Raw genomic sequence first — 26066 nt, forward strand, 5'->3', positions numbered from 1 at the left:
TAGGCTCCACAGCACGACAACTCCAGTATAGCGATCTTTCCTGGGGAACATTTGCTCCCAGCTGAGTGTGTTTCCCTTTTGGCAGCCCTGGCAGATGTGCTCATAGACGGCCCAGCTGTGTGGTGTTGGGAGGCTAGAGGTAAGGAACCTGCTCTGGACAAACAGCAGAGAGAGAGCTTACTGTAATACACTGAGTTGTTCTAGAAAATAGCACCTCATTGTACTTTTTTTTCTTCCTGTGCTATTGATGCCTTATAGCAAACTAATTTGTTTGCATTGCCCAGAATGAGCAATAAAGTTATGTTTGGGACTGCTCTTAAACATGTAGCCATGGTCTGATTAGTATTTTAGAAGAAAAGAATAATTAATATAAAAATTAATATAGAAAGTTTAAGTATAAATAAACACATCAATTTAAAATATTTTTCTTATTTGAAAATATTATTAATATTTTGGTCTATGGGGAAAAAACACTGAATAAATGAAGTATCACCCTTTGTACCTGAAGCGCTTACATGTTCTCTTCTCTGCGTTGTTTGTTATATTCTGAAGCAGTATTCAAAGTGTGTTGTTAGAACATATGTCACACTTAATAGAAGTTACATACAAAATCATCTATGTCTTTTGTCTTTTTTTTTAAGATTTTATTTATTTGTCAGGGAGAGAGGGAGGGAGAGAGCACAAGCAGGGGGAGTGGCAGGCAGAGGGAGAAGCAGGCTCCCCAGTGAGCAGGGAGCCTGATGCAGGACTTGATCCCAGGACTCTGGGATCATGACCTGAGCGGAAGGCAGATGCTTAACCAACTAAACTACCCAGGTGCCGCTATCTATGTCTTTTTAAATAGAAATTTCTTTCATGTAAGATTTCTCAGATCTTTTAATGTGTTGATGTATTTTTGGAATCTCCAAGGGAGAGATATACAGAATTCTCATTCAATGAGCATACTTTTGTGGAACATATCCTGGACTCATATTCTCTTGTGTTTACTTGGGAAATTCCGCTTTGGTGATTGAGTCAGAAATCAGCAATCTGGAAGGAAAAAAGTTAAAAAAAAAAAAGAGAGATTTATATTGGCATTCAATTATGTCACATAATTTGTTTATTGAGATTCCAGAAATTAAGGAACTAAGTGAGATATATCTCTTAAGAATGGATCAAACAATAATTTTATTCTTATATCCAAGATTTTTTCTTTCTTTCATGGACTCATGCATGATGAAACTAGTTTATAGGGGAGATCATTAAGCTGCCCCCTTAATTTGGAGATTAGGCTATTCCCATTCTCATAAAGAGAAGGAAACTAGTAAAAAAATGTTTTAAAAACATATAAAATGCATGAACTTTTCCATCTGCAGAACTTCAACCTTAAGATATTTAAGTAGTTGCTAAAAGAGATGAATGGAACACCCAAATTCAATCACATGTTTGTATAGGAATCGCATAAATAAGAGTTTTAAATAACGGGAATGTGAGAGATTTTGTGATACATAAAGTTAGATTCTAACAAGAGTGTAATTGAAACTTTTGTGAAAAAAAAATGTAGGAAGAGTTTAGGCAAGAAATGGTAAACATGTGCAGCACAGCGAGGAGAGAGCCACTGACCTGGAAGGCACTGATCTTGTCATAAGAGTTGATTGCTCTGTTTGGGGACAAGGATGGTCCCAAAGTCTAAGTTATCTACTCCTCCTATATACTTACATATACTTATGATCTGGACTCATTAAATAATTTTTTTTGTTTTAAGTTTTTATTTAAATTCTAGCTAGTTAACATATAGTGTAATACTGGTTTTAGGACTAGANCCCTCCTATATACTTACATATACTTATGATCTGGACTCATTAAATAATTTTTTTGTTTTAAGTTTTTATTTAAATTCTAGCTAGTTAACATATAGTGTAATACTGGTTTTAGGACTAGAATTCAGTGATTCATCATTTAAGTATGACACCCAGTGCTCAACAGAAGAAGTGCCCTCCTTAATACCCACCACCCATCTAGCCCATCCCCCACCCAGACTCCCCTCCAGTAACCCTCAGTTTGTTCTCTATCGTTCAGTTTCTTAAGGTTTGTTTCCCTCTCTCCTTTTCTCCCCCTTCCCATATGTTCATGTTTTGTTTCTTAAATTCCACATATGAGTGAAATCATATGGTATTTGTCTTTCTCTGACTTGTCTCACTTAGCATTGTGCTCATTAAATAATAATTTATTTGCAAACTTAGTTTCGCAAGGAACCTCCTGTCAGTTAAAAAGAGGCAGCATCAAAGTGTGACAGTTGAGAAGGTAGACGCCGAAGTCAGACTGGTTTCAAATCCTGGTTCTTTCACTTCTGAGCTATGTCACCCTTAGCAAGTCACATAACCTTTCAGTCTCATCTGTAAAACTGAGATATTGCCATATTCATTTCACAGGCTCATTTTGAGGTCTGATTTTATCCCAAGAATCAACGGGGATTGCCCGTTGTATACGGATCCTTGAAAATAAAAGGGAATTATGTAAATACAAATAAGATCTATATTCATTAGACATTGTTAATGGTTCACTCTTGGTCTCTAGCAAATAGTTCAAAATTGCAGAATGCTAAGTGACCTCATGAAATGGACATATTAGTTTCTGGAGAAAATAGTGAGGAGTCTGAAAATATAGATGTGGCAGTTAGAGAAAGCCATGGAAGAAGATTTAAATATGCAGGTCTTCAGAATCATCTCCTGGAATGTGAACTGCAAACAGTAGTAAGTGAACATAACAGCAGTTGAAATCACAAGTCAAGGGCAGCCACAAGAATGTGCAGTGTGTAAGCAGCCATCGACCTCTCCAACCATGAAACTGGAATGACCCGCTGACAGCAGTCAGTGGGAATAGAAATTGGATACAAATGTAACTGGTGTAACACTCCATTCCCTCAACCACAAACAGAATGTACCACACCGAAAATTGTTAAAGATTTCCTGATGTTCATGGGGCTTTGGATATTGTTCATGTTTCTGTGCATATGCTGTAAAAATGAACGATTTGCCAAATTGCCATTGTCTGGGCTGAGGGACAGGGAAGACAAAAGCACAGCTAAAGCTTATTTAAAACCGTCCTCTTATATTGACATACGAAGTGAAAGTGAGGGCTTGGATGTAAGAGGTAAGAGAAAACTTGAAAAAAAAGGGGAGATTTAATTTATTTTACAATTTTACAAATGATAAAACAGTAACACCCAATTGCTATACATAAGCAATAGGAAACAGGGGTGAACAGAATGAACTTGACACAATAAATCCCATCTTTCAGTTCCACAAATAATATAAGAAATACTCAGTAGCAATTATCCTGTGCAGCAGTGCTATCTCTGTAAACTCTTTTTTTTTTCCTGCTATATACATTTATTTGAAACACTTGTGCTTTTGCCTACACAAAGAAACAGTATTTATTAAAAGGTGCTACTTAAATGAGAGACACAGGGCCTGGGAGCCACTGAAAACTGTAATCCAAATACATTGCCAGCTTGAAAACTTTTTTAATTTTTATTTTTTCTCTCTTTTTTCTTCTTTTTTTCTTTTTTTTTTTTACTTTTTTTTTAAGAGTTGGCCATACTAGACCCTTATTGAAACTCTAAGTACGAACAATAGAATTCAGTTATAAAGTAGATCCCTCTTAAAGCAGGTTAGTAACTGAAGTCTCAAAAGAACTTCTTTATTCTAAAGTGTTCTTATCTCCAGAGTGCTTAACAATACAGCCTCTGAAGATGTTAGCATGACACAGATCTAGTGTGTGTATATTACAGACTCTGTGTGGATAACACAGACACACATATATAACATTGTATATATGCATCACACATGTCTATTTGTACTAGATAGATATATCTATAGCACATATATAATAAAATATCTATTTCTAGGTGGGCTTTATTTGGATTTTCTTTCATCAAATATGAACAATAACCCTCTTTCACCCAATCTTTAAAACATTGGTATATTGGTAAGGTCTAATGGGGAAACTTTCAAACTTGTAGAGGTAACAACTAACTATACATAACTTCCTATACCTCTTCCACAATTATAGATACTCCCAACAATAAGCACATGAAAACAACTCTTATGAACCAAATACCATGTTGTGTGCATTATGACTAACTGGCTCAATTAGAAATAAATTACTTTGTTCACCCTTTTCCTGTGCAGAAGCTTAATAACTAGTTGGTATGTACACTACCCATAGCATTACTTAAATAAATTGCTTATGTAAGCATAAATGTAGAAATTCCCATTAGCAATTGATATACATTTTATATGATACACAATACATAAAGACATTTGAATGCCCAGCACCTTCTTTCAGACAGAAAAACTTCCACAGTAATTTCATCAGTCCTGGGGGCTGAATCACTAGATTTGCCCAGAAAATCTGTTACTGATTCTTTTTTTTTTTAATTCCAGCAACTTAGTATTAAATATAGAACAGGCTGGGTAATAATGATGAAAATGTTTCCATGGCCTCTTCATGTCAACAGCACAGCAACAACCACATTCTCTAAAGGACAAGAATATTTCACAATCAGCTGCCTGAGCATTGCCAGGTCCAGGGGTAAATCGTGAAAAAGAAACAAAAAATTAAAGCTGCGAACATATGATAATCTCAAAAGAAAAAATTCAGATGTTTCAAGTATGCAGTCATAATTTGATTTGATCATGATCCCTTTTGGCTCCTTATTGGTTAAATGGAATTCTTATTATTTTTGCTATTAGCCTTCAGTGATCTCCTTGCCTTATCCCTGTAAGAAGGCCACAGTAGCTTGTGAAGGTGGTAGGGTGGATGGAAAGGTAAACAATAGGGAGTGAAATGGTCTTGTACAGTTTGTTTTCTTTGAACACTAAATGCCTTTAATTGAATTCATTCTTGAGTATTGAAAGTTCCCTGAGATGAACAAAAGTAGTCTCAGTCGATACTGAAGCCCTTTTTATATGCTGAACATTTTCAGAACTGGGCAATTTATTTAGAGGACACAAAAGTATAGGGTAACTAAGCAATGTGAAGCTAAAAGGCACTACTCAATGCATCTATGAGATAAACATTAATGCACTAAACAGTGAGTGGCTGGGATGCTTTTGCTGTGGCCTTAAAATTGTTTAAACACATTTGTTGATAATGCAGTAAAAATGGCAAGGTTCCTTGCTGCTGCTTTTTAAGACATACTTTGAATGAGTTCTGAGATGGATTTTACCTATCAGGATTTACTTGCAACTTCGAATTGTCTATTGAATTAAAATTAAAATTGAATTAAAATTAAAAATACCCACAAATAGTAAAAATTAAGGTTCTATAAATCACCCACTTTGGATTTGTTACATAAATCAGACTTTTCAACTTTACATTCAAAATATGTGACTAATTCTTTTAAGATTTCCAATAAGAGGTTAATAATAAAAGTGCATCACGTTCTGTCCATTTTTAGCTCTGCATCTCCTTTATGCATTCTATTTTGTTTTCTTAGAGACCCATAAATTCTAAAAATTTGTATTCTGAAACTCAAGGTTCTCTTATATTTTTAAAAATAATACCACATATTATTAATATAATAACTGTCCTGTGAACATCCTTTGATAACGTATATATGTATGTATATATGTGTGTGTGTATAGATATATATATGCATAAATTATATATATACATAAATTATATATATATATACATATATGTATGTGTGTGTGTGTGTATATATATATATATATAATCTCCATGCTGTTTCTTTTTTTTTTTTTAGACTGTCTTCCCTAAGAAATAAAACATACATATTCCCCATGCTATTTCTTCTTTCCTCAAACTCTCTTCCCTAAGAAACAAGAAGTCATCTAACTGTTTCAGGCCAAGAGTAGAAGTGGGAACATAGTACTTCTGCTTTCTAAACAATTTAGCATTAGGATTACCTACCAGTGTAGTATAAATTAACAGAACATTGGCCTATTGGCCAATTCTATCACATGTTAAAACTTTTTGAATAATTTTCTTAATAATTTCATGTGCTTCTTTGAAAACACATTAATGTGATAATGTGAATAAATTTAACCACAGAAAAAATATTGGTCAATTTAATTCACTTGAAGTGTAAAATACTGACACACAGTTTCATTATTAAACCTCTTAAAATTAATCATCTGTTATGGAGACAACATTCTATTAATCATGTTATTTCTGCACTAAGAAAATTTAACAGTGACATAAAGAGAATGCCAATCTTTCCATTTGAAGAATAAGGGGAATATCAAAGAACTGGAAGTCTCATTCAGCCCCATTAGTCTAACATTTTTCTAAAGGGCAAAATGCTTCCAGGAAATTATTGTGAAATGTAAAAGCTATGGAAGTCTTCCTTCAAATAAAAATAAAGTTTGAGTTTGAAAACTTTAATATCTCTAAAGATGACTTCCATATTAGTAGCATAATAATATATTAATATATTATTTTCATGAAAGGAGAATGGTTTGTTGTGTAGAAACATCAGCACAATCTTTGGTACCAAAGTGCTTGTTTTTCTGCTAATTTTACCATCTCAGATGACATAGAACATCTTTCCTTTAGAATGGCTCAAGATACTGAGTGGTTCAGTTTAGCTGGTACCTTCTACACCACTGGAAAACAATCTGGAGGTTTAGAGTTGTGCAAAATAAAACTCTTTTACAAAGCCATCATGTGATTGCTCTTTAAAAATATAAGAACTTTAAAAATGATTCCTTGAAGGCTATTTATCTCATTCATATTTATCTCAGAAAGGATTTCTAAGCACCCAATACCCAAACCAAAAGAGATTCCAGAAGACAAAAACAAAAACATAAAGTTCATGATCAGACTCAAGAGTCCTGACTGAAGGCATTTACTTGAGTTGTTTCATCTTACGGATTTCACTGCTCAAACTATTTCCATCTCGATTTCTGCTGACAAGGATTGTTTAATCCCCAGGGCTGAGTTGTGTTCCTGGGTGACTCTTTTAATGTGCTTGGCATTGCCGTGGCAGCCCAACAGTGATGAACATATTTGCCTCATTAACTAAAGACAAGTGCATTGTTGGATCTTGTAAACACTACTGATTATACATTCAAACTGTGTTCTTAGTGGAAGTGGCACTTACTAGGACCCTTGAAGTCAAAATATGTGTTTTTTTAGAGCACTTTGCAGGTATTTCATCAGCTGGTAGCAGATTTTTCATAATTGTCCTTTATCACCTTGCAGATACTTGGTGGATGCTGAAACTCAGTCTTGTTTTGGATCCCATTTTCAATCTTAGGAAGCATCTTCAGAAAAGAAGTGCGTATTCAGTTTGTTGGTATGTTTTCAAATGTGCTTTATTGCTTTACACACTTTCCTGTTGTTAGTTTCAGAGCTCCTCTATTATGTAGCACATTCAATGTTTTGAATTCTAATGGCATTCTGTGAGGACTGGCATTGGAAAAGTACCTATATTTTAAGTCATCATAGTAATGATATTTGACGGCTTTTCCATTCAAATCCTTAGGGAATGGCCAGAATCCATACAGGTGAATTTCATCACAGAATCTTGTGGCAAGTGTATACATGAGGAGACCTGTGCTGGGTCTTTTGATGGGAACTTTGTTTGTCAGCCAGTAACTGGAAAAGAAAAAACACACAGAAGAGAAGAATTTAGAAAAACATACAACATACCCTACAGCAAAGTATATACTATGTGGAATCAAAGTAAATTAAATTTGAAAAGTATCTTTATGAATAACATTCAAAAGATTGCTGAAGAAGTAACTTATTTCTCAAGCACTTAGGAAATTTAATATATTTATTTTATTTTTCCTTATCCTTTATTTCCTTGCTTATTTCTGAGGTCATATAAATAGCCAGGGGACCTAGAAAGTGTAAATATTAGTGTGGACTATCATATTCAAAATGAATTAGCAGCAAACATTTATAATAATATACAGAATAGAATCTTATCAGAAAGTGTTAAATATGACTGTAAAGGACACAGTGATTGGGCAGAGATTAGGTAATTCTTCTAGAAAAAGAGAATTTGAAACTTTGCCCATAGGTTTTTCAAAATCTCTGATATTTCAATTAAAATCTAAACAAATACTTTGCTTGCCTTATACTAACTGACTTATTTAATTTCAATTGTCCAAAACCCATTTTACAAAAGCTAATTAAAAATATTGCCTCAACCCACAGAAAAGCAACATAAAACAAATAACATATAAACATAAACAATTCACCACTTATTCGGTTTAACATTTTGTCGAACAAGTAAAATAAATTTAATGCTGATAAGTATTTTATACTCTTCATTTTCAAAGCCAATAAAATATTCCAAAATGTTCAGATCCATCATTGTTGCCAAATTTTGTTCACCTGAAAAGTTAATCATCACCCTGGCGAGGAAGGGGGTTTCCAAGACTTCATGGCATACTCATTATCTTATGTGGAAACAGCTAAAAGAGGAAGGGTGTAGATTTTCTTTAACTTTCAAAGTTGTCCAATTACAAATAGAATAAAGTTAATATTTAAAAAAAAATTTGTTTTTACTCTTGTCTCTTATTTGGGGAAATACATACCATGTCTGCCATTCAAATGTAAGGTGGCATATTCTATTAGATTCTGGTCATTTTCTGTATTTATATATTTGCCTTAGATTTTATACAATATTCTCTCCTTTGTCTTTTTTTTTTTTTTTTTTTTATNTTATGAAGCTTTTCAGGGGACACCAAATACACCTAGACTATTGAATGTTGACCAAGAAATACTGGACTTTGAAACATTCCTATATCCAAATAGGGAAAATACACTTATCCACTATCATTCCTCTTTTTCTCCCCCTTCATTTTTTCCCCCTCCTTTGAACTGGGACTGACCTTTCACATTTTTTTAATTTTCTAGTTGGGTGAAGGCCTTGTGGTGAATGTTTTGAACAATATGAAATGCCCTGTAGATCTTTTGTTATCAAAAGTGTTTAAAGGAAGCCTATTTTCAGTAAAGAAGATTCATAAGGAATTTTCAGAGATTATTATTTCAGAATTTTTCACAACACAAAGGTAGTTAATGAACAAAACCCAGAGCACATGCATTGTTCGCATCGTGAAGAAACCATAGATATTTGTTCTGTGCAAGGAGCTTACACTACAGTCTGAAGGTTTTGAAGAAACTGTGATACAGCCGAAAGCTCTCTCAGCTTTGAGGAAGCAGATGTTCTAACACAAAATGATTATTATTGGAAAATTTTGTGAATGTGCTCTGTATGTGATTACAAATGACAGTTGATGAAGTTGGTTTTAAAAAATACACATATCTATGAATTTTTAAAGCGGCTGAGGCTAATTCAAACTCAACAAATGATTATTTCTGTCGGGGAATGTCAATGATTGGGAATAGTCTGGCAATACGAAGGTCGTGCTGAATTACCTTATTTCTAAAGTGAGAAAAAAAAACTGTCAGGAAATAATATAATGCTATATTATTTGTAGGGGACGCATGTCATATTATATGTGACTTCAAGAACACATTATAAATAAACTCTTTCCATTTTCTGGAGGGATTTCCTGCATAGCCACTCAACTATGATCAATCATAGACAAAACACCAAAGCAAATTTTGTATGTAATACAAATAAGCAGTTATAATATTAGAAAAAAAATGCCAAAGGCAAAATTATTGGCCTAAATATTTTAAAATAGTGTCAGAGATATACATTCACTCAACATTTTTTGATCCAGGGCACCATATGCGATACCATAAGCAGAAAATCAGTGACGGCGTCTTCTCACCCTCAAGTACCTGACATCTAAAAGCGGAACAGGCAAATGAGCATAATGGAGACATCAGCACATCCAGAAGAAAACAAGAGAAAAAAGGTAATTCTTGGGACAATTCTCAAGTACGTGATGTGACTTCAGTGAGGATTTTTCAGAGGAAATAAATGTGTGACTTTTGGAATAGGGAAGATATACCTAGGATATTAATTAATTGATAGTAATAAAAATTGTGTTTTGAAAACTAAACTCAGATCGTGAAGCCTCCTATTTGAAAATAATGGGTAGAGAGGCTTTAGAAACTTGTTATTTTAATCTATGCAGTTCAAACACTGGGGCTAATAAATGTTGCTTTAGAAATCCTAAAGCTTTCTGATGTTTGGCTTGTTAACAATTTGAATAATTTCAAAGAAAAAATGAACTACCCATTTTCAGGACATTTTTGGAGAAAAAGCACAAAATAAATGCCATTTATCAAACATATCTTAATAAATGGTATCAACATGAAACAGATAAATTGAAACAAAACCTTAAAGCAGGTTGAGAACTAAGGCCACAGCTCATAACGTTCTGTAAAATTAAAAAGACACAGGAACTGATCCGAATATAGTCAGTAAGAACTTCTATGTGCTTATTATAAATCTAATGTCGGGCTTGAAATTATATAGGCCAACATAAATTACCGATACTCATTATTTGCCCAGGAACATGTTTCATGTGTGAAAAGGACAAAAATGGATATTCCTTTTAAATTCTATTAGCACAGTCAGTTAGATAATATCTGCCAACTTTACAAGCCAAAACCCAGAGAACAATTTTAAAATCCATATCTGGAAGTACCTGCTTATGTACAAGCTGACATTTAAAAACCACAAATTTCTTGTGTAGAGTTAATCAAAATAGAATGTTAACTTAAGTTTTTAATCCTAACTAGGAAAAAAGAGAATTGAAAATAATACATATATAAAATAATGAACTATTTATATTCTCATTAAGTATAAGCTGTTCTAATTTTCATCTCAAAATCGTTTCTGTTGTAGTTTAAAATTGGCAGTTTTCAATTCAGGAAATAATTCAGCAAATAATCTAGTTTCCATATATGTATTTCTTTTTATAGAAATTGGTTTTTTTAATCATAAAATCAATGTGGGCTCCCTTTAGAAAATGTGAAGAAAAAAGAAATGAATGAGGAAGAAAAATATTACTTATAATCCAACCACATAGAGCTAATTACTGTCATAACGGGCTACATCCTCTTGTTTCCCTGCCTGTTTTGGATCTCAGTATATTTTATAATCATTCATACATAGAATGTTTTTCACCAGCTAGGCTAAATTTTATTTCAAATATTATTAATTTCCTCCCTCCCTTTCTTACTGCTTCAGTGTTGTAATACTCTGTCTTATTGTGTGAAACAAACTCACCCCGGGTTTTATGTGTAAACTGAACATTTCTAACTTTTTATAGATGCAGTAGCCTCTAGGGCTACTTCCCAGCATGGAAGCTCTGTTCTTGCCAAGCAAGGCGTCTTACCTCCCCTTCCTCCAACGTATCTGCCCCATTTCTTATTTCAAACCAACTCAACATTTGCAGTGCTTACCCACCAAATTGGTGTCGCAAGATATGAGTGTGAACCTGTGACACAATGCTCGAGTCCTTGGAAATGCTACTTTACTTCCTTGGACCTCGGTTAGTATTATTTAGCACATAAGGTTGTTATGATAATGCAAAAAAGATAGTAAGTGTGAAGGTCATTGCATGAACTTGACACCCGGTAAGTAATATCGAATTTTAACATATCCCATAACAACCCATTCCTCAGTCCCACTCACACATCCCACTTCTCTTCTGGTGCCTTGTATAACTACATATTGACTAGAGAACTGTGGTCATGCCATTTAACCTCAATGGGCATGTTTCTTTAGTTGAGAAACAAAACATCTGATTGTATGGCTTGGGGGGGTTTCGTCTGCCTATAAGATTCTATGGCTGTTTCAAATTATCTCTCTCCATGGAACTACACACTACTTGAAACTGCACGAAACACTCATGGTTCTTCTCTGCTACCCCTTCCTCATTCTGTTCTCGTCAACTTTTTTCAGGTTTTAATATACTAAAAGGCAAAGAAAGTACTTAATATAGTAGTTTTGTTATTAAAGCCCGCAATAGGTAGATTTTATCTCATAATAAAATTAGTTAATAATCACCTGATAAGCCAAAATATATTATTTCAAGCAACCAACATTTTCAAAATAAAAGAAAAAAACGTATCTTCAACAGCATTCGGCACTTGATATGCTTACGACAGTTCACACTCAACATTTTGGCAAGCAAGGAACATTAATTTGCATTTATATTTAAGCAAAGAAGTCTACAAATTTAGAAGTAGTGTTTTTTCTCCTCAAGATACTATTCTCCTAAAAATCGAACATGAAAATTTCTAGAAGAATGTAAAATATAAAATATTCTAGAATATGGAATCCATTGTGCCAGTTTTAATATTCTATTACATGCAAAGTTTCCACTTACGAACCCAGCGATTCTTTTATCTGGAATGGGATGTGGAGAACATAGCATAAGGTGCCTGTACATACTACTCTCCTCTCCTATTTATCTTCCCACAACTTGTCCTGCAGGAAGATTCTCGTAAGGGTAAATAATATGGCTTCTGGGTCTGAAATGTCTACAGAAGTTTGAGATATTATAAAAGAATTAGCTTTCCATAATTCATCTTTGCAGAAGATGGGTTCATCTCCCCAGTTCTATGCTCCATGCTGCAAAATTAATTTTTTAATGATACCTGAATATTATACACAAGTTTTCGGATATTCTGTCCTTCATATTTGTTAACACGTTGGTTCATTCTTAGAAAAAGGACATGTGGGGCGCCTGGGTGGCACAGCGGTTAAGCATCTGCCTTCGGCTCAGGGCGTGATCCCGGCGTTGTGGGATCGAATCCCACATCAGGCTCCTCTGCTGTGAGCCTGCTTCTTCCTCTCCCACTCCCCCTGCTTGTGTTCCCTCTCTCGCTGGCTGTCTCTGTCTCTATCGAATAAATAAATAAAATCTTAAAAAAAAAAAAAGAAAAAGGACATGTGGCACAGGCTGTATAATATAAAACTTAAACAGTCATCCCATTGCGTATTGAAATGGAATATCTCTGCTGCTTTGTTTTCAACTGTTCACACAATCCTTCCACTGTATTCTGCGGTATGCTCCATCACATGAATTTACTTTTTAAAGTGCAGAAAACTTAATTTTGTTTTAAAACTGTTTTGGTAACTAATGATGTGCTATATGTTGGCTAAATGTTGAATTTAAGTAAAAAAATAAAAATGAATGAAAATATAGAAAGAAAACAATAAAATGTGGCCAAATGGAAAAAAAAAGAAAAATAAATAAAACTGTTTTGGTAAAGTTCATAATACCTCTAATTAAGATTATGAAATAGCTTATCTTTCTATACCAGTAGGGTTGGTGATAATTTCTTTTTAAAAAAAAAAAAAAAAAAAACTTCCAGCACTGTACTCACAGAGAATAATTCAGTCCACCATGAATTAATCCTTATAGTGCCCCATTAAAGCAAAAAGCGATGGATCTTAGATCTTCCTCTCATGTATTGAAACAAAAGGGTAGAGAGGCATATTTCATGTTCTTTGGCAAGCTAGGAGTAAACCCAGGAGTAAAAACATAAGCAATGTCATACAAGGTGGCAATGATAATACTAATTTGAGTGTTTATAAAGGACCAGAGACCATGTTAAAAGCTCTACCTATGTTGTTTTTCTCGTTTAATCCTCATCACACACCCGTGAATGGATGCTAGTTCATGGAGGGGGACATTGAGGCTTGGGCAGGTTAAATAACCAGTTTAAGGTCATGGAAGACTGTAGGTGATGGACCAGGTTTTAAGCCCACACCTAGCTGGCTATGATGATTTCAACTTCAACTAAAAAGGAATGGGATTGTTTAGCTTCTCAAGAGAATTCAGCTTGGAATAGTAATTTCCTGGGTACATTTTCAACATAGGGTTCATATGGGAAAAAACATAGTTCTGTACAGTTTTTTGGCAATTTCTGGTGTCAATGGTGATGTGTTTTACACATGGATCTTTTTTGTCTTTTTTGTTTATTTCAAAGGTAAATAAGAGCTGACCCACTTTTCCCATTAATACTCTCAAAAGTATTCCAAGTCAGATGATTTTGTAGTTTCAATATATAACTTACTTAACCACATTGCAAATGTCAAAGGCAGTGAGATTGTATCAAAGGGTAGGGATTTCCATGCAGATATGAATAAGTTTCTTAAAGTATTTGGAAGTGTTATTAAAATGAAAGCAGGAGTTTGTAACCTCAAGGGGTCAATTTGTCAATACTTTTTCTAGGTGTCCTTTGCATGCAGAGCTCTATATGATTATATTGACCTTCAAAAGTCTGATTCATCAGAGGCATAGAGTTCTTATGGAATGGAGATGGGAGTAGGAATACTAAGCTAGGTCCCCAAATCTCTATATTCTATTTGTGTTATGTCTATGACAGGAATCAGGCTCTGACCTTAACTCTGAATTTCAGCGTTCTTTTTATCTAGCTGCAGGCATAGCCTGGTTGAGCACAGATAGTATTACCAAACTCAAGACCTATCTATACCATGTTGGTTTTGCCAAGTGTCATGTATTTTACTGGTGAACATATAACTCTTGTTACTGTTGTATTAGTAATTCTATTTCATATTTACAAAGTATTTTCACATGGTCCTCATAAAATCCTGTTATAGATGATGCTGTAGGGTGTATTATCATTTCTACTTCACGGTAAATCCAGTGAAAAGTTCAAGAAGTAAATGATTTGTCTGAGTTTGCTCAGCCAATGTGCTGTACACCGGTGTGTTGGTCTGTTTAATAGCAGCCACTAACTAGAGGAGAAGGAATTGCTGATCTGTAGCCTTTGCCAATTTCTGTGATGTAAATACTCCCATCAGGGCTGAGTTCAAGCTATGGACCTGACATCAGTGAACAGTGAATAGGGAAGAGATGGTACAGTCCACTCTTGGCAGCCGGCACCAGCTCACTCCCGTACTCCACAAGCTGTAGAACACACCGAAAATATTCTTCCTGACCTGTAGCCCCGTAATGTTTGCACAAGGAAATTCAACATTAAAGAAACTTGCCTTAGAAAAATTTCCAGGTAATTGTTTATATACACCTCATTTGTAAACAAAGAAGATGGGGGTATAATTTGCTTCTTACAATATAACAGAGAAGGTTAACATTATTATATAATGAAAACAGAAAGAGAGGAATGAGTCTTCTATTTTTATCTCTCAAATAAGATATTTAAGCACAGTGTTGGATACACAGCAGATACTTAATGAGTGCATATTTAATTTATTCTTGCTGGAGTTTTAGAGATTTTTAGTGTTAATAAAATGGAACATACTCATTGTTTGGCATTCTCTGAGTGACAGTATTTAATAGGATAAGCACTGGAAAAGCTGGAGTTTTGACTCTGCTTTACCTTAAGCTAAATATATGATCTTGGGCAAACCACTTAAACTTATTCAGCTTTAGTTTACTCAACAATAAAATGAGATTTTTAATATGGTTCCTACTACATCTAAAACCCTCATTTTTAAAAGGTCACAAGTAATCTGAATTCAGACTGAGGAGCATGTGCGTTCCTCCATTTGCAGCTGGAGTCTTATGTTTTGCTGTGGTAATTAACTACTCCTACTTTTATAATGTGTGATCTGACATCACATGCAGCATATCCCTTCAGTAATGTTAAAGAGCTGTTGGATAAATTCATCCCTGCTAATAAATTTAACATCATGTCCAGTTTCCTATAATACTTGTATCTAGAGGTCAGAAAATTTTCTCTACTAACAAATTCATAATATAAAATGACTTTTGATTATTTAAAAATTATAAAATTATCCAACATAATTTCAAAGATAAAACTAATGGAAGGAAATAAAGTCAAAGAAAATGGAATCTTGCTGAGATGTGAGAAAAATTAAAAACAGAGGGGATCCTTTAGACTTTATTTACCATGAATGGAATTTAAATGGATCACTCCAAAAGTATATTACATGTTGGTTAGATTTTGGTGAAAGAGAATTAAAAAAATAATTACAGATGAATTCTATATTGTATCTATTAAAGATGGGGGTGCCTAGCTAGCTCAGTTGGAGGAACGTGCAACTCTTGATTTCAGGGTTTTGAGTTTGAGCCCCACATTAGGTGTAAAGATTACTTAAAAATAAAATCTTAAAAAAAAAGATACTAAAGATAATATCTTTGGGACTTCTCAAAAATTATACTTAAAAACTTGAACTGATGCATGGGGGCTAGGGCAAAACAAACAAACAAAAAAAGTAGATGTAAAGCCACAGGTTTTAATGACCTTCTTTTTTCACCCAATTGAACTCTGAAAGACAACTGAAATTCACTACGACCTGAACTGCCAGAATGAGGACGTGGTGACGTCCAAAAGGTGAAATACTGGAAACAAGAGGGGGATGGTCTTTTGAAACATGATGATGGAATTAAGTAAGGTTAATGCTAACATGCCTTGTGTCTGATCCCCCTTATGAGATCAGATTGCTTTCAAAAGGTAAAAAATTATGGAAACCTTGCATTTTTCCTATTAAGATTAAAAGAAAACAATTAAACCATTTATCAGAAGATGTGGAATCCTACAAGAAAAGAAGTAACTAAAAGCAAGTGGGGGTAGGTAATCCTAAAGCTTAGCAAAAACGGGTTAGATACTGAAAGATGAAAATGAGAGCAGTATTTTATCCATGCAAATTTTTTCATTCATAAACATTATTCCAAGAAGGCACTTAGAGATTCTATTTCCACATTTCCAGACAACATAAAGACAACTTCCCAATAAAAGTCCCTTTTACTATGATAAAATCTTAAACAACTCTTCTAATGGCCTGCTGACATTATTTTAGCTTGATGTGGACAATTTACAAATGGATATGCGCAGTTTCCATCAATAAGTCAGGTTACATTAACCTTCCAAATAGGAATTGTGCTAAAATCTATTTCAAGAGGAGTAAAGACCAACAAATGTGATCTATAATCCATTCAATAATGTAAAATGCTTGCTAGCAAAGTATACAAACTAAACATAAGCCAAAGATCAGACTTCTCAAAGCCCAGGAAGGAACAGAATCAAGATAGCTATAAGGAAGTTCAAAGTAGTTCTTTATAGCCTTCCCAGCAAGTATCAAAATAATAGCATTTGGGGAGGTTAGTCAAATTTAGATCATTATTTTCTATATTTATTCCTGTCATAAAGTGTGCAATACTGAAGGGACTGCCCATTTAGACAATTGCCTTGTCCTTGGCATAAACTTATCACTCAATAACGGCTTTCTTTGAGCGTATATGTTGATAAAGGGGCTTCCAGCCGAGGGAAACCCCATGAAGAAATATTGCCAGGACAATGCCACTGATGCAGGCTTTGGGATTTAAATTATACTCCGAAGCTACTTGTCATTAGAAATACTACTGCTATAATTCTGCCCCCAAGATTAATTAGGGGAAATTTTATATTTTTATCCCTGAAACTTTGAAGGACTATGAGGTGTTACATAATATTTTCATTAAGTCAAATATTAATAAATACTGGGGTATTTTTCCCTCCAGATGTCAGTCTCTATTTGATGAAACTCCAATCTAATGCAATCAATGGTAATTTTCCTCCTTTTGCTCTCCTTCAGCCTCACTTAATGCCAATCCCTTCAATGTATTTTTAGGTAGAATCATTTAATTTATAAATCACATTTATAAAATAGTTGCTAAACGGAAGCCCATTATTCTTCTGAAGAAATGAAACAATGAAATACAGCCATAAAGACAGCTACATTAGGTAATATGCTATTCTTTGCAATAGAAAAGAATAAAAGTGAAAACTGTACTATAAAATCAGGCTATCATGTAACAAACTGCACCTTGACTGAGATGTGCCCCTATTATGATGTTTGTCATAATATTCAGTTAAAATGCAATGTTGAAAGAATGAGTTGACCCCTTCGTCATACCATATAAAAAAGAAAAAAAAAAAAAAGAGCTCAAAATGGATCACAGACCTCAACCTAAGAGTTAAAACTCAAAATCTCTCAGAAGGAAATACAGGAGTAAAGTACCCTCACTTTAGGCAAGCTATTACTAGACAGCAACAAAAGAAAAATTTAATTGGCCAAAATCAAAATTAAAAATTTTTGTGTTCCAAAAGATGCCATTAAAACAGTGAATAAACTCACAGAAAGGAAGAGAATATCTGTGAACCGCATATCTGATAAGGGACTCACATCAAAATACATTAAAAAACTCCTACAACTCAATAATAAAAATATTATTAAAAACCCAATTTTAAAAATGAGCAAAGGCATAGGCATTTTTCCAAAGTGGATATACAAATTACCAACATGCACTTGAAAAGATGGTCAACATAATCGGCTATCAGGGAAATGTGAGTCGAAACCACAATGAGATACTTTTTCACACCAACTAGAATGGTTATAATAAAAGAGACAAATAATAAGTGTTGTTGAGGCTATTATGGAATTGGACATTCATATATTATTGCTGGTACCTGGGCATGAGAGTAAAGTGCGTGTAGCTCACCCATTGGAAAACAGTCTGCCAAGTTCCCCAAAAGGTTAAACATGAAGTTACTATATTTGTAGCAATCACACTCCTAGGTAGAAGATTCTCTCCTCAACCAAATTCAGTTAGGCTCCTCTGAGCTCTCATCTCAACTAGGCATCTACTTTGGCCTTCTGTGTCCATCCTCGTTGAGTCTAGTTTTTAGCAAGAATCCTGCCTACTTGAAGTTTTAGTGAGAATTCCTCCACCCTTGGTATCTAACTGTATCTCAGTTTCCTCATATCTGTTTATCTGTATTTCAGTTTCCTGATCTGTACATTTGAGGCAAAACATCTTACCTTCTGGAATACTGGAGGAATTGAATGATCTGATACAAATAACAGTTCACTGTAAATTATGAATTTTATATACAAGTTCAATTTAATATACCATGCTGCTGGAATCATATTAGGAAGGTCAGTCACATTACCTATGTGCATGCCTATAGAACATTCACTCAACTAGTGAATATTAGTTTAGTTTAGTTGTTTTTGTTTGAAGAACTCAGTGGATAATATTACCTACATTATACAACTAGGGCCAAATCATCTAGCAAAACAAAGCAAACAAACAAAAAACCCAACCCTTCCTTTTTTAAACTTGATAAATTTTAAAAAGCAAGGAGAAATGATCATAAGGTTTCATCTAGAATGTGAACTATGCAATTCACATAAGTTTATAGGCACTGCCTAAGACAACCATTTATTTTATATGATTTGTTTTCTTTTAGTTATACTGTTATAATAGAAATTCAGGAATGAGAGTCACAAAACTTTTTTCCTGACTCTTTGAATGAGAATATAAGTTGGTAGAGATAATTAGTTCAGACTTCATAACAATAAACTTATCAAGAGGGTGAAACATAACTTTCTTTAAAATGGAAATGTAATTGAAATGGCTCTTTGTTTTTGTTGTTCAAGAGGAATATTTCCATAATAAAGAATCCAAAATCACTTATCTGATGATTGATTCTACTTGAGGAAAAAAAAAAATTGAAGACAGGCAGCCTGTGGGAGTTGTACACAAAGCATGTGATCAGTATTCTTGACCATCTGTTTCTCTTTGTGTTAGTACATTCATATAATATTGTTTTGAATGCTGACTCAAATTTCATTTATAAACTTCCTTGATGCACAAAACATGATAGAATACAGAAAGCAAGGGATGAAATCTGGGGAATATACAGGTTCAGAAAAGGAGTATACACCACTGGAAAGTGAATTACATTTTTTTTAATAATAATTTTTTATTATGTTATGTTAGTCCCCATACCGTACATCCTTAATTTTGATGTAGTGTTCCATGATAACTTATTTGCATATAACACCCAGTGCTCCATGCAATACATGCCCTCCTTACTACCCATCACCATCACCGGCCTATACCAATCCCCCTCACCCCTCCCCTCTGAAGCCCTCAGTTTGTTTGCCAGACTCCATAGTTGGAGAGTAAATTACATTTAGGTTTTGGAATAAAAGTGATTAAGTTTAAAATATTGAGAAAGTTCACACTGAATCTCTAATGGTCTTGCTTAACTAATAAAACACCTCTCAAATGTCTCAGATGCTATCTTAATATTCATACTTTCAAATAAAGGGGATAAATGAAATGCAACACCAAAAAGCTGCAAATCATTAAAATTCGTCTTTGGCTTATCAATTGTGTATAAAAGCAAACTCAGGAACTTAAGGACCAAGCTATAAATCCAAAGAACATTAAATTACAGAATCTAAGAGAAAAAAAAAAAAAGGAGCCAACAAAGGCCATCCCGTAGAGTTCCTTGATTAAGAAAATATACCTAATGAGTTCCTTGAAACGGCTGTCTACATTAGAGACCAGATAAGATCCTTAACTAGCTTATTAAAACCAGAGATTATTCACTGAAGAAGGGGGAACAGGTGGATTTCTGGAGTAGTGTGGAAGTAAAAGAAGCATAATAAATATTATAACTGTTTTGATTGTGTTTAACTCATACTATTTATTTTGAAATTCCAAATATAAAGAAAGACATAAGATTTCTGGTTTTCAAAAGGGGGCAGGTTTTGAAAAAGCTTTGAGAATGGTCTATGAATTCTACCTAAAAATATTTTATAATATTAACATTAAACTTTCCAAGTCAATGATGTTGAAATGTAGTAATAAGTACAGAAATAAAAAGTACATTGATGGCTGTCTTTAACAATTCACATTTTGGTTATCATATTCTGTCTGTAGCATATGGAGTTTACAAAATCTTTTTTACCTTTTTTTCTTTTATTTGAGTTTCCAAATTCTTAAGTGTTTAAGAATTCAGAGTTAGCTAATCCAGACCAATTGCCAATTACTTTGGTCTCACAGACTTTAATTTAAGAAAGCCAAAAATACTATGACAGTTTTTCCCACGGCAAGAATTATCAGGTCAGAGGCAGGCTCTGAATGTGCAGGACAGTGATTGAATTCTAGACATTAAGTGGTCTTTCAGGTCTGGCAACTGGTTAGGGTAAGGAAAATAATTCATATTGTTTACAAGTAGAATATCCCTATATAAATAAAGGTGCATCCTATAGGTATAAAGATGGACCTGTCTTAGGTAGATATTTTATCATCTTTTTTTTTTAAACAAAAGGGGTTATTTAACTAATTGATATCTTGTAGAGTGTTTTCCTGAAAACCGAACTGCCAGTAAGGTTCATTTTATATTGACTATATGAAGGTCAAAAATATCATTGTAATCTGTATAATTTATGTAAAATATAATTTGGCAGAGTAAACAAATCCTTGCCAGAGAGTAGTTTATTTTCTTCTCTCAACATTTAATCAGCACTTCTACATTTCTCAAACTAGTTTTCGGAAGAGTTTTTGACCGCAGATAAACACAGGCAACCTGATATTTCTGCCATCTTTTCACAAGTTGATGGAAACTGGGTGGTTTGGAATGACCTAAACTATTTTTTACATGTGGTGCTCTAGAGGAGAGAAATGGGAAGTGCACAGCAATGCTACGTGATGATCTTCCAGTTTTTATCGTCACACATTTTGGCCAGTTTCCCTGTTCCCTGTCTCTTGTCCATACTTAAGAGCTGACTGCATAGTCCACTGTGGGAAAACATTGCTCCTTTTCAAAGAGAAGTTCCACATAAGTTTCAATTTCCAGTTGATTCATCAAAACAAAGCTGGCTCAGAAAGGGGAAAAATTACAAATTGCTTACATCTGTTCAACCTAAAACATTATTCATAATCTGCCAGGGATGATGTCTGAGCCATCTGGGGAATATGATAGGTGTTTGGGGAAAAACATATCTGTCACAGTGCAATGGAGAAATGACATGTGGGAGAGTCTCAAGGTTACCTCATGGGCCAGTGATGACTTTCAGGTACTCTGCAATAGACAAGTTCTGAATTTCTATACATACAAACTAGAAACATTAATCTACTCAACAATTTTACCCAGTAAGCATGAACATACTTGTTAAATAAATTGATGAGTTATTGGAATCAAGAGTTTCTGGGATAAACATGTGAAACAAATTATTACAGGTTATGATTAGGAAATAGAATATTTCATTCCCATTAAAAAAGTGAATCTTGGGCTACCTGCTGGCTCAGTTGGAAAAGGATGTGACTCGATCTCAGGATCATGAGTTTGAGCCCCACATTGGGTGTAGAGATTACTTAAATACATTTTTAAAAAGTGATTCTATATATAGTATATACTAAATATGGCCGTATCATACATTATAGTTATATGTTACATATACTTACATGTATAATTATGTATGATACACTAATATGTAGAAATACACATGTAAATAATCATATACAATACATACATAAATATATCTCTAGTTTGCTATGCAAATGTATATACACGTAAACATCCCATAGGTATGTTACGATTACCTAAGTGTCAGAATACATAGTTGACAGTATTGCCTTAAAATAAAAAATAGTTTGAGATAGCAAGACTTTTATGACTGTAGTGTTAGTTGAATCAAATATTTCTCACATTTCCTTTCGCTTTTAGAAGTCTGTTGGCTGACAACGAAGATCTGTGTGATCCCTAATAAAACTCGGCCTAAGATGAGGCAATTTTATAATGAGACTTAATTCAGCCAGTTTTATCAAGATGTACCAAATTCAATCAATCATGAATTTGTTACTTGACCCTGTTTCCTACTTTTCAGGAAATTACAAGAAAAGAAATTCGATCTAGAATTGATTTACTCCCACCTATTTGGGCACACCTGGGGGACCATGTACATTAATTCCTTATTAGGAAAACACTTATATAATCACTAAGCTTACTCACTGAGCTTCTCTCAACATTAATGGAACAAATTTGAAGTTTTTAAATTTTATTATAAATTTTGGTGTTAATGTTATAAATTTATAAAAATGCTGTAAACGGTAAGTTCAAGGAATAAATACGAAATAATTCTTTAAAATCTGGGTTACAGAACTCTTTTGCAAACATTTCATTGAAATATCTTGGGGGATCTATAGCAATTTTTATCCTTATTGATGAAAGAGAAGGACAACAATGCATAATTTACATGTGTATAATTTGCAAATATTCCCTGCCTCTCTGAAATACAGACCAAGAGAAATAGTGAAACAGTTTGCCTCCAGAAAATGCTTAGCAATCAAAAAGGAGAGGAGGTACTGGGTTCATGTCCACTCCTCTGCTTATTAAGTGTGGATGATCCCGTTGAAAAAGTCACGTTCAATGTGAGTGGAGCTTTGCATTTGTATTCATTCCACCTTGGAAACAGTTTGAATGTTTTTCTCTGGAGACTTATGTATTTCAGTGACAGCTGCATTGCCACAATATGCTGAAGTGGCTCATCTTGACAGGTCATATCCTGGATTTCACATTCTGAATGGCAGCTGGGATGCCAGAGAGTTACTCACAGTGGGTGGGCCCTGTATTTAATCAGGCCCTCCCTGGCTTCAGAGACAAGCTGCACATGTGGCTACAAGCCGCTCTAACATGTCCACGATGTACCGTTGTGGCTCTGGTTGCTCCCTAAATAGCAGTGACATTCGCTGGGGGCGATTTCTGTGACTCTAGGAAACAGTGTGAAGTGCCTTTTAAGATCCCAGATTTCCTGTGTCCCATTGTAGCACTTTCCCTGATGCCATGGGTGGCATCAGCGCCATGCACACCGTTATAAACACCGGGTAAATGGTTCAAATCTCAAACTGAATCTCTATCTACGTCCATTTATCTATGTATATACAGATCTATAAACTGATGTAAAAATCAAAACCTTAACTTACAGTTGTGGGACATCTCACCAATCAGAGAAAAGCTGTGATCGTAACAACAAGACATGAGTCCGTCCACTCCCATTCACCGGAAAGTGGATCGCCTGTCCTGCGTGAGCCCTTCATTTCCTTCCCCAGGTGAGTTTACACTTGGTGAGTTCATTACCAACTGGGGCCTGCATAAACTAGCCACTGTGCAACCCTAATGAGCTGATGGGTGATAGATTAATAAGTCCTGACGTGAGGAGTATTTCCCTCAGCTTTTCAGAGTCTCTTGTTTGCGCAAGGCAAGCAGATTTCAGGGCATTCACCCTGAGCACCCAAGAAAGCAATTCTCTGCTACTCCTTCTGTAAGCTTGAAGCTCCACTTTTCACTCCCTGAGATCTCAAAAAGTAGGACTTCTTTGAAAACCTCTCTGAAAGCGGCTTATAATAGAATTTTAAAAAAAATGTGTTAGATGGGAATATAGGTCAAGCTTAAGATTTCTAAGCACATCTTTGCAAAAAGATTTCTCTCAAGCCAAAAGCCTAGACCGTGTTTGTAGATTTTCTCACTTGCAAGACTCTGGAGACATCTAAGGCCATGTTTCAGGATTAAATCTGCAGTTTGCCAGTCAAAAATCGAGACAGAAAGCTCTAGAATTCTAATACAGGAGGATCAGCAGTTTGCAAGGGGTGTGGGAGATCCTTAGTCCATAGATGTTGATTCAAGTCAAAAAAGGGAAAGGCCTTTAGTTAATAAACCTCCCTAATTGAACAAAGGAGGAGTTCAGCTTTTTCAAAGACCCAGATTCCTGGGAAATGTCTTAGAAAGTCTGAGACTGAGAATTTTCATTTGCTTAATTACTACATTCAGGAAAAGGACAAAGCCCTGTCAAGTAGCCTACTATGAAATGCCGACAAATCCTGACACAGGCAATATTTGAGCCCAAACACAAGACAGTGATCCTCCAACGCACGATGTGGGAATAGGGATTTGTAGGTACAGGACTATTCTCATGTCACAGATCTTTCTCCATGAAACGTGACTGACTCCTCTACATAGAAATACCAGTGGACGCTCGCCACAGCCCTGCCATGCTCCATCTTCGTGGGATAATTACCAAAAGGATCCCAGTGAGCAAAAGAACCAGGTGAGCCCCTGAGAGCTTTGCGACCAAGGACTCTTTCCCAGAACTGTCTTTCTCTCTTCAAAGCAATTATCTGTAGGCCTGATGCCTTCTCCTTTGTCTTTTTTCCTCTCACGGATTAAAAATTTAACCTTAATCCTTTTTCAAACATGAGCACACGTATATCTCTTATATCCATTTTCCCCGACTCCTTCCAACTATTGCCCAAATGCTTTAGTTAATATTTTCATTTACTTGACAGTTTTTTCCTTGCCTTAATTCTATTTTAGAGTAATAAAGGAAAGGTTGGAAAACAAAGGATATTGACAGTGATAGATCTATAACAGGGAAAGGAAAGTCATAAGTAAAATAGAAAGTGGGCATAATAAATTACTTGCGTCCTTAACCTTTAAGATGCTTGAACATATCCTTCAGAGTTACCACAATATTTCTACCTAGCAACATGTACTCCTCCGAGTAAAACTGATTTTTCTAAAGTACAATGAAACAAAATAAAGAGATATAAAGTCGTCTATTATGTATGCTGTACTATTAAGAGTGCGATGGTGACATTTTTGTAATCTTATTGACCATGAATGTGGAACAATAAAGATAAGGACTTACCTTTATCTTTTTCAAAGATAAAGCCCCTTATCTTGTGTAGCCTAGTCAAGAGTTTAGCCCTTTATAAAAATTATTAAAATGTTGTATAAGAAGACCTTTCCAAGGGACAAACAAGTGAAAGACAACAGAGTTTAACAAGATGCATCACTATCCAGTAGTTATGAGCACACTGGAACCAGGTGTGGTTCAAGGCCCAGGGCTACCACTTACTGGGTGAGCTGTACAAGATATTGAACTCGGTTGTGTCTCACTTCATCATCAGTGTAATGGGGATAATATTTACCTTATAGGCTTGTTATGGAGATTACATAAATATTTGTAGAGTGATGCAAATAATGCCTGGCACCTATCACTACACTATTTATTATTGAATAAAAAGTCAATAAAAGTATTAGCTTATTATCATTTGCTCAGGGAGGTCTTCCCTATTCTTCACCCATTTTTCCTTTGTACTACTTAGCCAATTCTAATACAAATAATTTGTCTAATTATTCAGTGTTTCCCCTGCTACAGTGCAAACTCTGTGTCAGTCAAGGTGGTATTTACCAACCTATCCTTACCAACTAACACTAGGTCTGACGCATAGAAATTGATCAACATATATTTATTACAAAAATCCCCAGTTAATAAAATCTACAAAAACAACAGCCAATAAGAAACTAAATTTTTTATAGCTCGA

General features: G+C 34.6%; 1 protein-coding gene across 1 annotated transcript in view; it reads right to left on the reverse strand.

Annotated features, from left to right (window-relative positions):
- Positions 1-3144: 3144 nt before the first annotated feature.
- The window catches only part of ST8SIA4 (ST8 alpha-N-acetyl-neuraminide alpha-2,8-sialyltransferase 4), a 94763-nt gene continuing 71841 nt past the window's right edge, over positions 3145-26066 (reverse strand). Inside the window, 1 exon segment of the mRNA XM_002918760.4 lies at positions 3145-7608. Within this exon segment, the coding sequence (XP_002918806.2) occupies positions 7326-7608 (283 nt within the window). The 3' untranslated portion in view covers positions 3145-7325.

This window comes from Ailuropoda melanoleuca, chromosome 3 (assembly GCF_002007445.2).
Source record: "Ailuropoda melanoleuca isolate Jingjing chromosome 3, ASM200744v2, whole genome shotgun sequence".
NCBI classification, from domain to species: domain Eukaryota; kingdom Metazoa; phylum Chordata; class Mammalia; order Carnivora; family Ursidae; genus Ailuropoda; species Ailuropoda melanoleuca.